This window comes from Saccoglossus kowalevskii, chromosome 3, assembly GCF_978046115.1.
Source record: "Saccoglossus kowalevskii chromosome 3, keSacKowa6.1, whole genome shotgun sequence".
Classification (NCBI taxonomy): domain Eukaryota; kingdom Metazoa; phylum Hemichordata; class Enteropneusta; family Harrimaniidae; genus Saccoglossus; species Saccoglossus kowalevskii.
In genome coordinates this window covers 13,876,033-13,889,010 of record NC_140643.1, presented here as the reverse complement: position 1 = coordinate 13,889,010, position 12,978 = coordinate 13,876,033, and the positions used below count along the sequence as shown (strand labels likewise).

Here is a 12,978-nt window from a genome sequence, read left to right as displayed (position 1 = left end):
TCACCTGGTGCTGGTAAATGTAATGCATCTGCTGCTATTTCAATACCAGAATCAACATCATCTTCTGGTCTTCTACCCTCAGCTAACTCATTTAAACCAACTCTATGATACAAAGAAATATGTAAATCTGTCAGTAATGCATTTAGTCTATTTTACCTAGTAGTTGAGTTTACTGTCATTAATTTTTGCAATACTTTGGTTTATTTAAAATATTCATTTGCCTATGATAAATAAAACAAATAAGAAAAGTTAATCTAAAATTCAATTATTACCTCTGCCAAGCAAGTTTTATATATTTTTAGTCAGTGTTTGCTGTACACAGGAAAACTAAAAAAAAATTGGAAAGATTCACATGCAATTCTCAGAAAAGTTTACCCTTGACAATACATTACATTTTAGTAGAAATGTGGATCTGGTTACCCAAGGGAATTTCGGGAATGATTTTTCATTTGTATCTCAAGCAGTTATGAATAAATTGTCATGAATTTTCCGGGAGGGGTTACCAACGACAGAAACCTGATGCTGACAGGAAAACAATACTGAAACTAAACTAGTTTACTTGATGGTCTGGTGAGATTTGATGACACCAGAAAGCGCCATGATTTTCAATTTTGTTTGTTTATATTGATGTGCTCATCAGAATGATAACGAATATGTCTAATGTTAGAGACTGGTTTATTTTTACCTCACTGCCCACCTGTTATACATCAGCTGCATGACTAGATTTCAAAATTACAGTTTTTATTTGTCAAACAATTATTTATTGTTTACTATGTCAGGTAAAAATCATTATTTTAGTTTGCAATCACAAAAACTGAGCATGAAAAAAAAACTTTGTGATTTGTTTTTGTTTCTTCTACGTGTATTATTAGCAGGATTTCAAAATTACAGCTGTTATTTGTTACGATTACTTACTGTTTACTTTGTTATGTGGAGTCACTATTAAAGACTGAGAATGTGAAAAAAAAACTTCACATGTTTTTTTTTTATTATGCCAATTGTGAACATTTTGACAATCAACTCAACAGTGAAACTCGGGCTCAAATTCGTAAGACAAATTCCAAGTGATCCATAGTAAAAATTGCTTTTTGAAAATATACACCACACACAGATGTATTCAATGAACTGACTATGGTTGACATTCAAATGAACCTAGCCTAAAACATAATTGAAGTGCCCATATAGTACATATTTGTTAGTACATGTATGTTAATTCATTGCTATTGTTCGTTGTTTTTTATCTCCATGGCAAATTCGAGACATGTTAAAAGTCAACCACAGCTACACGAATATGGAGAAAAAACTAACATAGATATAATGCTATAGGAAATGGTTAATAAAGTCAATACAGCCAGCAATTTTTGCCACCTTGACCTACACTTTAAGTAATTATCTTGACCTAATTATAATTATAACTCATTATTAACTCATTAATTGATCTACATGAACATTTAATTAATACAATATTAATAGGAGTTTCACTGAATGATTCAATTCTCACCTGCCACTAGAAGATGGTTTTCGCTCAAGTTGATCAAACTTTTCAATGAGCAATTTATTTTTTTCTCTTTCATACTCCAATTCTTGTTGTAGTCTATCCATTTCTGTGGTATCTTTGTATTTTTTGAGATCCTCCGCTGTGAAACATAATAAATATTGGTGGAACAATTTAACTACTGGTATCATGTAATGGGAAAGCCACTAGGAGGCAAACATTACTGTACATATAGACCATGTTCAATTATTGTACTTTTGAAGTTAACCTTTTTTTTACTGGAAACCTTATTGCACACCAGAATCAATAATCTAATAAGGATTAGAAGTCAATAAAGATAAATTATGATAATAAGTCATTGTTAATGGCATAGTCCCCGTTGGAATTTGGGGAAATGTTATTCAAGCCAAAATAAAGTAATATGAACCATGCATAATCATAGTTAGTAATTGAGGGTGAATAAATGGCTGGTCTAGAATCAACAGAAATTAAATGCATCAAATTACTCTTCCAAAATCGAAATATATGGTCAGAAATTAAACAGGATATGCTTTTCATGCATTTGTTGCATTCAAGCTGAATTTCATTTGTCCAGGCTCATGTACAGAGATATAATAGTATGGTCAAGAAGTAAGACAGCAGACAGTCAACAGATCTGATTGTGAAAAAAAAACACATTTCGATGATACATTTTGAAAAAACAAGTTGGCTGCCAGTTGGTCACTTTGGATTCAAACACAAAACAAACCATCATGGACATGTATCTCAACATTTATAATGTTTGTATAAAATTTGAATGAAAAACGACATATACCCTGGTAATACATATAAATGCAGAATATGAATGAAAATGTTCCAAAAGTCTTAGAGATATAATACTATGATCAAAAAGCAAGTTGGCTGACTGGCAGCACAATGTATATACCTGATTTGAATGAAAATGACAAACCATGTCCATGATACAACAATCTAAATCAAAGAAAGCTTAGAAAGAACTCCTGTGTGCTGAGAGTATTGAAGACACATTAAAAATTAATTCAAAATTACCTGTACATGAGATATTGATAGAAAAGCTGAAAACTAATTATGTACATCAGGTAACTAATATGAACAGAACAGAACAAAAAAATTATGAATTATTATGCTAATTAGAGAATTAATATGAACAAATTTTAACCCAAAATTAATCAGGCCTGTCTATTGTCCTAGAGCATTTATGTACCAAATTTTATTCAAATGTGATGATCAGTAATTGAGATATTAGTGTTAATTAATTATGTTAATTAGGTGATTAATAAGCATAAATATTTACCAAAAACTAATTGGGTTTCTGCATAGTTCTCTTTAAAAGTTTCATTAAAATCCAATTTGTGGTTCTTTATATATCAGTGGAACATTATGCAAATTAGGTAATTAATATCCAATTAAAACTAATTAGGTCTCTGCATAATCCTAGAAGATCTATGTAGCAAGTCTCATTGAAATATGATGATTACTACTTGATATACTAGTATCAAAAGCTGAAAATTAATTAATTATGCAAATTAGATAATTAATATGTACTCATATTACCCTAAAAACTATCAGGTTTGTGCAGTGTCCTATGACATCTATGTACCAAGTGTCATTGAAATGTGATGATTACTACTTGAAATATCAAAAGCTGAAAATTAATTAATTATGCAAATTAGCTAATTAATATATACTGATATTAGCCTAAAACTATCAGGTCTGTGCAGTGTCCTATGATGTCTATGTACCAAATTTCATTGAAATGTGATGATTACTACTTGAAATATCAGAAGCTGAAAATTAATTAATTATGCAAATTAGGTAATTAATATGTACTCATATTACCTTAAAAACTATCAGGTCTGTGCAGTGTCCTATGACATCTATGTACCAAATTTCATTGAAATGTGATGATTACTACTGGATATATCAAAAGCTGAAAATTAATTAATTATGCAAATTAGCTAATTAATATATACTGATATTACCCAAAAAACTATCAGGTCTGTGCAGTGTCCTATGACATCTATGTACCAAGTGTCATTGAAATGTGATGATTACTACTTAAAATATCAAAAGCTGAAAATTAATTAATTATGCAAATTAGGTAATTAATATATACTGATATTACCCAAAAAACTATCAGGTCTGTGCAGTGTCCTATGACATCTATGTACCAAATTTCATTGAAATGTGATGATTACTACTTGAAATATCAAAAGCTGAAATATAATTAATTATGCTAATTAGGTAATTAATATGTACTCGTATTACCCTAAAAACTATTAGGTCTGTGCAGTGTCCTATGACATCTATGTACCAAGTGTCATTGAAATGTGATGATTAGTACTTGAAATATCAAAAGCTGAAAATTAATTAATTATGCAAATTAGGTACTTAATATGTACTCATATTACCCTAAAAACTCTCAGGTCTGTGCAGTGTCCTATGACATCTATGTACCAAGTTTCATTGAAATGTGACAATTACTACTTGAAATATCAAAAGCTGAAAATTAATTAATTATGCTAATTAGGTAATTAATATCTACTGATATTACCCTAAAAACTTTCCGGTTTGTGCAGTGTCCTATGACATCTATGTACCAAGTTTTATTGAAATGTGATGATTAGTACTTGAGATATCAGTGGAAAAGCCGAAAATTGATTAATCATTATGCAAATTAGGTAATTAATATTGCACAGATTTTTACCCAAAACTAATCAAATCTGCGCATTAGTTTGGAGCATCTGTGTGCCAAGTTTCATCAAAATCCAATGAGTGGTTCTTTAGATATCAGTGGAACAGTCATGAAACAGCTAAAAATCAGCTAATTATCATGCAAATTAGGTAATTAATATGCATGGATTTTTACCAAAACCTAATCAAATCTGCGCATTGGCCCAGAGCATCTATGCACCAAGTTTCATCAAAAACTGATGTATGGTTCTGATATCAGTGGAACAGACGGACACACATACACACACACACACACACACATACACACATACACACATACAGACACACTAACTGCAAAGACTCCCTTTTTGTGCTTCGCACACGGGAGTCAAAAACAAGATTGGCTGTCAGTTGGCCATTTTGAAATTAATCAGTAAACCATTGCTTGTACATATGTCCCAGATAAAGCACTAGGCACATATAACGAATGAACAGATTTGGTCCACGCCAGACGGACAGGGACCGAATCATACTTTGTTTAAACAGGGACTAATAACAAGTATGTCATGGGGAAACTTCCATTGGAAAGAAAAAACAACTACACTTTGGCATACATGTAATTAGGATTTATTGTCTGTCAAACAGCTTCTTCTTTCTTTTGTGTTTTTGACGTTAAAGCGCGGTGGTCGTCGCGTGTTCAAATTTCATGTAAATAAACAATGTATTTCACACACGTTGTATACGTCGCTAAAAGTCCCATATTGAACAGGACGCGGCACGACGACTGCCGCCCTTTAACGTTTACTTATAATAAGTTATGCAACATTGTGATGATTTGAGGCTGTGACATTGAGTCATTTGCATAATGACCCATTCTATGAAACATCTTGTGAGAACTTGGGCTCAGTTCCAATTCCTCACTCTACTCTGTAAAATCTGTATTAAGAGCCACAACTTCTATTAAAATGGTACTGAGGGGATGCAGCTTCTATTAAAGCATCTACACACATGACAAACAATGATTTTTTGGTTCTCAAATGCTCAAAAAGAATGGGTGTGACTTCTATTAGGGATGTTGCTTCTAATACAAATTTTACGGTAGCTCACAATCCTCGTGCCCAGCAAATCACTGGTAATCACACTCTTTTGCAGTCAGTTTTCAAAGTAAACCTTTTAGGTTTACACATTATGTTTGCCTAATAATAAAGGTCCAGTAATTACACCCCCGGTCCTTCCCCAATCAACTAACCAGCCAGCCGAACAATTGACCAACCAATCGACAGATTGAATTACAGACACAGCTGCCACAATTAAAACAAACAATCAAGCACACAGTTAAAAACAAATGATGCATTTCACAGTACATCATTACTGTGCATACATTTTACTTACATAATGATTGGTTCTCAATCATAGATGCTACTAACTGTTCTTGTAAATTAGATAACTGAGATTCGTAGATTTCTCTTTCCGATGTGGTCCAATCTTTGTGAGTGCCATCATCATTTAAGGAATCAGTCAACTCTGCAAGCTTACTCAGGTACAGCTCCTGAAATAACCATTATTAAATAAAAGAAAATATTACATGTACATGCTATCAGTGATATTAAATACATTTACCATATTTATCAGAAACATCAGCTTTTTTGCTTAGCAGGTCATATTTTGCAAGTTCACAGAAACCAGAACATCGTCCAGGGCAATGTTTTAGTACCTTTGTTATATATTGAAGGTACAAAAAAAGAAAAAAAAACTGTTGATCAAACAATGCTGAGAAAAAACGTGTCAAATCAACTGTTTTTTTCATGTTCATGCGTAGCATCAACACAGATCAGCTTTTTCATTGTTTGATCAAGAATTTTTACCAAAAGATCACCAAGGTGCTGAAACATTTCCCATGAAAAATCTTTTGACCAATGTTTCTTATAAATATAGTACTGGTAATATCAAAATGTTTCATGAATGTATATCACTGGACAGTAGAATGGACGCAAGTGAATATAAGCCAACAATTAGGCTAAATCAGTATTCTATAATTATTAAAAAAATATGTGAATAAAACAAATATTGTAATCAAAAATTTGTGAAAAAGTTATTTATACCTAAGGTATAGGTGGTTACAGTAATACCCACGCCATCATGTATACAAGTAGTTCTTAGAATCCTAGTATTATTTTTATTACCGGTATGATGCAATCAGAAGAATTCTAATCTGCACTATAAACCAGAATATGAACTATAAAATATGTATGAATTTCTAATTAATACAATTAAGTAATTATTAAAAAATTTTAAATATAAATTTCATTGTGCAATCAAAGAAAGCTTAGAAAGAACTCCCATGTGCTGAGAGTATTGGAGACACATTAAATATAATTCGAAATTACTTAGCTGAAAACTAATTATGCAAATCAGAAAATTAATATGACCAGATTTGAGTGTAAAACTAATGAGGTCTGCGCAATGTAACAGAAAATCTATGTCTCCAAGTTTAATTGAAATGTGATTAGAACCAAAAAATTATGAATTATTATGCTTATTAGGGAATTAATATGAACAGATTTTTACCCCAAACTAATTAGGTTTGTACATTGTCCTAGAGCATCTTTGTACTAAGTTTCATTGAAATGGAATAATTAGTACCGTGAAAACTCCAAAATTTCGACCCCTCTAAAAATTCGTACGCCTGTTTATTTGCCGGGTTTCGGTGTTTTATTTACCTCCAAATTTTCGACTCCACTGAAAATTGCCGACTCATTCATATTCGAAAATTGCGACCAGTTTTAGTTTTCCCCCAAACGAAAAAAAACCCGATGTGAGCGTTCAAACGGGACCTTCCTCGAAGGCATGAATCCGGGTTTCTAATTGACTGAGAGATTTTTATTTTATTGGTAACGAAAATATATTCTAAATAAACGAAGTTTCAAATAAAAACGAACACAAAAATCTCAGCATGCTGCGTTTCTGAATTGTTGATTATTACTGTACTCAGTAGTGATTATAATAATGTACACAAAATAAATTTCTTGAATGGTTATGAAATACAAATAAAAGTCAACTTAGTTTCATCGTAAGCGAATGATTCCGGTCTCGTATAAACGTTTGATGCTGTAGGATATCCGCCATGTTCTCTTAGGTCAAATAGGTCAAATCGCTAATTAACCAATCAAAAAGCTGGATGATGCCAACGTGTTCAAATTACCATAGCTTATTTAAATATGTTAATGTTATTGAACGCAATGCGGAAGAGATTGATGTTGTAGTACGATATTTTGGCTTGGATTTTGATGCGAAAATGGCATGATTTTTTTTAAATAAAAAAATTAGTTGTTTTTAAAAAATAAACTGGTCATCTGAAGAATAATTTAACATTGTTCACAGTGATAACAGCTCATTCTCGAAAGGAAGCTTACCCGCTCACGCTAGTCACGATAAAAATCATACACGTGTACTCTTGAATAGACAGACGTCAATGACTACGGTAAAACTTACTCTATTTTAGCCGGCAGGATTGATTGAAATGTCCGAAAAATGACGCCAAAATACACCTTAAAAGTCCCATTTTATTTTCTTAAATCCCATTTTATTTTTTATTCCAAGGGCGAATTTACGGCAGAATTTGGTCCCTCAAATAAGGGACACGTGAGCTTTGATTCTAACCGGATACATTGCACTGGGTCGGGGAGATAGTTTGCTAAACTTCCATGTATCTTTTGTTCAATGTCTTTTGACCTATTAGTTTTGTACTGACCTCTTCTCCGCGTCTTGATGTTTTGTTTTGCTTGTCATAATACTCACTGATTGATGACTTTGTTTAGATTTTGAGTTACTTACAACTCGGCCACGACCTTTGCTTTTACCGTGAAACATGAGGAAGTTTACGTCAATTGACGGACATTGCATTTTTTAAAAACTAATGAAGCACACTGTCTATCATCCCCATTTTTTCATTTGCTGATTTCTATTCAGAAAAATTCGACCGCCCGAAAATGCACCTTAATTTTGACTCTAAAAACACGTCACATTTCTAACACAAATTATTTAAAACCGGTCGAAATTTGGGAGTTTTTACGGTACTTTAGATATCAGTGTGAAAGCTTAAAATTGGTTAATTATGCAAATTAGGTAATTAATATGTACAGATTGTAACCCACAATTATTCAGGTCTGTCTATTGTCCTACAGCATCCATGTACATTCATTGATATGTGATGTATAGTACCTGAGATATCAGTGTGAAAGTTGGTTAATTATGCAAATTAGGTGATTAATATGCACAAATATTTACCGGAAACTAATTGGGTCTGCATAATTCTAGATTCATTGAAATGTGATGATTAGTACTTTAGATATCAGTAGAAAAGCTGAAAATTAATTATGCAAATTAGGTAATTAATATGCACAATTATTTACCCTAAGACTAATCAGGTCTCTGCATAGTCCTAAAGGATCTATGTATAGAGTTTCATTGAAATGCGATGATTAGTACTTGAGATACCCATGGAAAAGCTGAAAATTAACTAATTATGCAAATTAGGTGATTAATATGCACAAATATTTATCGAAAACAATCAATCTCTGCATAATCCTTGAGTATGTAAGTACCAAGTTTCATTGAAATGTAATGCTAACTACTTATATCAAATGCTGAAAATTAATTAATTATTCAAATTAGGTAATTAATATGTACTGATATTACCATAAAAACTATCAGGTCTGTGCAGTGTCGTATGACATCTATGTACCAAGTTTCATTGAAATGTGATGATTAGTACTTGAGATATCAGTGGAAAAACCGAAAATTGACTAATCATTATGCAAATTAGGTAATTAGTATCCACGGATTATTACCAAAAACTAATCAAAACCTAGCATTAGTTCAGAGCATCTATGTACCAAGTTTCATCAAAATCCAATGAGTGGTTGTTTAGATATCAGTGGAACAGTCATGGAACCACTAAAAAATAGCTAATTATCATGCAAATTAGGTAATTAATATGCACGGATTTTTACCAAAAATTAATCAAATCTGCGCATATGTTCAGAGCATCTATGTACCAAGTTTCATCAAAATCCAATGAGTGGTTCTTTAGATATCAGTGGAACAGTCATAGAACAGCTAAAAAATAGCTAATTATCATGCAAATTAGGTAATTAACGAGCATGGATTTTTACCAAAACCTAATCAAATCTGCGCATTGGCCCAGAGCATCTATGCACCAAGTTTCATCAAAAACCGATGTATGGTTCTTGAGATAGCAGTGGAACAGTCGGACACACATACACACATACACACATACACACATACACACATACACACATACAGACACACTAACTGCAAAGACTCCCATTTTGTGCTTCGCACATGGGAGTCAAAAACACATGCTGCAACACAAAATTTAAACATTGTATGGCCATACAGACACAAATTCTTTTGATAAAATATGATGTTATATTTGTAGGCTGTGACTGTGTTAAACATAAACCCTACAACCAGAGTCCATCCCACCCCCATTACCACAGCATACCTCACTCACACACACCGATTCCATTTCGAATAAAGCCAATTTCACTTTAACAGCATATCCCATTCCCAGATACTGTATAAAGTTTTAATTAATAGCTGGATTTTCATTTCCTTTATTTCATTGATATCTAAATGCACTAAAATAAAACCCAGAGACAATGGTAATTGAAATAGTATTGTTTCTTACATAAATCTAGTGAATATCCCTTCAACACCAAATCCTCTTAAAATTTAACTTTATGAATACTTTTCTTTCCACAAAATATTGATGCAGAACACTTACCTGACTTATGGTGCTTGTATCCAAAACGCTGTCATTGCTTGATGCACTTGCCTGCTCTTCTGTTGATAAAGTATCTTTACTTTCATCTTTATCAACAACCACTGTATCCTCACTTTTGCTTTTTTCGGATTGAAACTTAGCTTTGAAAGCTGACCTTAAAGACATGTTAGCACTGAGGATACAAAATAATTATAATTTATTTACTTGACTAAGAATTAAATATAGAAAAATACTGCTATGCAATTATATTGATATACCACTGGTAACACAGACAAAACTTTGCAACTATTGTACATTTCTAGCAAAACCAATGGCTTAAATTGCCTGTGAAATTTTCTCACCTATAATCATTCATTGGTACATCATTAGGCTAGACTTTTTTTATTCCTCGTTTCTCGAGTTTTTATAAGGCAATTTTTGTGAGGAGGGCAGAAAAAAAATTAAATTAATTCTTTTTTGCCATTAGATTTGTGTGATTCTCAAAGAATTGTAAGTGGGATCATTGATCAGAGAGAAGAAATGAAATAAAATTTTATTCCATGTATACCCTTGTTTCTCATCTGCGCGAGACTTCGGTACTTTGATCATGATTCTCCCACGAAAATGCAACTTGGGTTTGTTATGCGGCGGGCGGAAAAAAAATGAAGATAAAAATAAGTTTTTTTTAGCAATATTTTGCACTTACAAGTCGGCAGGCGCCAGAAATTACGCTGAAATAAAATTTTATTTTTATTTCATTTTCGGCTTCTGTTCATTCGGCGGGTTTGTGAAACAAGGGATAATAAAAGTCTGGCCTCAGCATAAAATATTTTTTTAAGTGAAAAAATACATTTCAAACTCAGTCTAGGACAATTTTATTTTTGTTTATTTTAAAACGAGGCTTCTCATTTGCATACAGAAATTCCCCTTGTAATGTCAGAAGGGGAACATGCTGGGCAGCTGGCATTGCCGATACGTGTGTCACACGCAACGTAATATTACCGTAATTGGTATAGTACAGGTGTGATGGTTCAAATACCAAAATGGCAACAGTAACAAAAAGACTTCCCTGGCGGCGATGATAAAATACGAACACGGAGCCAACAGATGAGGTTTCAACTGGTACTGGTATTATTATACTCTGCAAACATCAAGTACAATAACGCGGTAAAACTCCACTACTCCAATGACTAGATACTTAAACTCCAATACAATTCAACGAGATCTCCGATCTGAACTCAGTGCTGAACAACTCCCCTATATATACCCGCACTGTCTATAAATAGACCATTACATCAGCATACATATTGAGTCTGGAACTTACTACCAATTTCTAGAATGTTCCATTACCTTCTATTGCCTCCTACAGTGTTCTATTACCTATTCAACCAGTTTCTAAACAAAATCTAGAATATTCCACCCAGACACAGTACGGTTCTAGAACATTCTCAGTGACACGGAAGTGGTAAATAAGTCGTATGAGACAACGTGTAAATAAGCAACATTTCTTGTGCAGTTTTCTCATCTTTGACTGTATTGCCACTTATGTACTTGTTCATCGAGGAAGAATGGTCCATAATGAACACATAATATCATATTTGTGGCAAAGGGTTGAGTTAGATGCCAAATGTGTTCTTTTTGGCATAGTTGGTCACCGTGATCGTCACCGTCACTGGCGCTCGTTTGTACTGTCGCTGGACAACATTCGTGTTGGTAAGAAGTTAGAAAGAACTACAACGGGATTGGTCAGAACTGCACAATTACTTATATGGTAGTCAATCAAAGTGTCGACTTCTATTTCCACGAAACTCTACGTCTATGTCGATCATCGCTGAGTTTGTGAAAATCGAATGTAATGCCTGAATTGTCTTGTTATTTAGCAAGTTACTAGACATTTCACTACACTGTTTTATTTCATCAATCGTCTGATAAAAAAAAAAAAAAAAAAAAAAAATTAAAATAAAAAAGAACATATTTTGACACTCTAAACATTTAACTATAGTTATCAATAAAAAACGACAAATCACAATTACCGAGTTATTCGAGTTAATTATGACATCATATTAAAAATTAGTTGTAACACACTGACATCTCAAGCCTGGATTCTTATTCCATAAATTATTACGCAGATCAAGCTGCCAGTAAAGGTAACAAAGGTGTGAATTCAACATTCAACACCAGTCACTGAACAATTCAGAAACTTTTTGCCTGCAAAAAGAACACAATTAACAGTGTGTAAGTGCTGCATAATTTCCTGTTTGTTCGACACTTCGTTTTCGCGCCACTATCAAAATTATTGCTACTTCTTACATAACATGAAGTAAATGGTCTCTATATTTAGGATCGCAAAAAAACACTTATCCAATTGACGTCTCTCTCTCTCTTCTGAAATCCGCCTTAGTGAACATGGGCTGGTCTGGAATCTATTTCTTTGAAAAACTCTTTTTCTCAACAACAAAAAAACGACTGAAAAATGTATAATCTTTTAAAAGTAAGTTGAATGACGCAGTGTTATAAAAGTATGGATATGGATTCCTCTCAAGAGTCGGAAATCAGTCGACCATTTAAGGATAGGTGGGCGTGGCTACAGCACTAGAAGTATTTACTTGGATACAAGTAATCATTTTCAACAACAAAATCCATAACTGTCCATTTCAGTGGGACACAGATCTAAAATGGGAAACATGTTGGTAGGCATTTCACTTGCATTTTAAACACAGACAATTTCAGAACAATTTCTAAGATTCATCAAAGTGTTCAGTTGTAGAAGCAAAGCTCATTTTTTTTTAAATAACGATGTTTGAAATTAAAAATGACAAATATAATTTATATTTTTTGCCTCAAGCTGATAGCAGGATGGGACGTAACAAATTGTGGTAATTTATTGATTGATTGATTGACTTGTTTGTTTAATATGCTGGTACAGGTGATGGTTCTTTACATATTTGTATGTATTAATAATTCCCATCATAACTCATGTGTATACGGTAAGTATTTGATTGTG

At 32.8% G+C, this 12,978-nt stretch overlaps 1 protein-coding gene across 1 annotated transcript in view; it reads right to left on the bottom strand.

Moving 5' to 3' along the window:
- LOC100372551 (GRAM domain-containing protein 4-like) overlaps positions 1 to 12,978 on the bottom strand; it is a 35,519-nt gene that overhangs the window by 19,544 nt on the left and 2,997 nt on the right. Inside the window, exons 2-5 of the mRNA XM_085496788.1 lie at positions 9,996 to 10,167; positions 5,579 to 5,735; positions 1,502 to 1,637; positions 5 to 102 (exon numbers count right to left, since the gene is read on the bottom strand). Of these exons, the coding sequence (XP_085352914.1) occupies positions 5 to 102; positions 1,502 to 1,637; positions 5,579 to 5,735; positions 9,996 to 10,160 (556 nt within the window). The 5' untranslated portion in view covers positions 10,161 to 10,167. The remainder of the gene's footprint in view (positions 1 to 4; positions 103 to 1,501; positions 1,638 to 5,578; positions 5,736 to 9,995; positions 10,168 to 12,978) is intronic.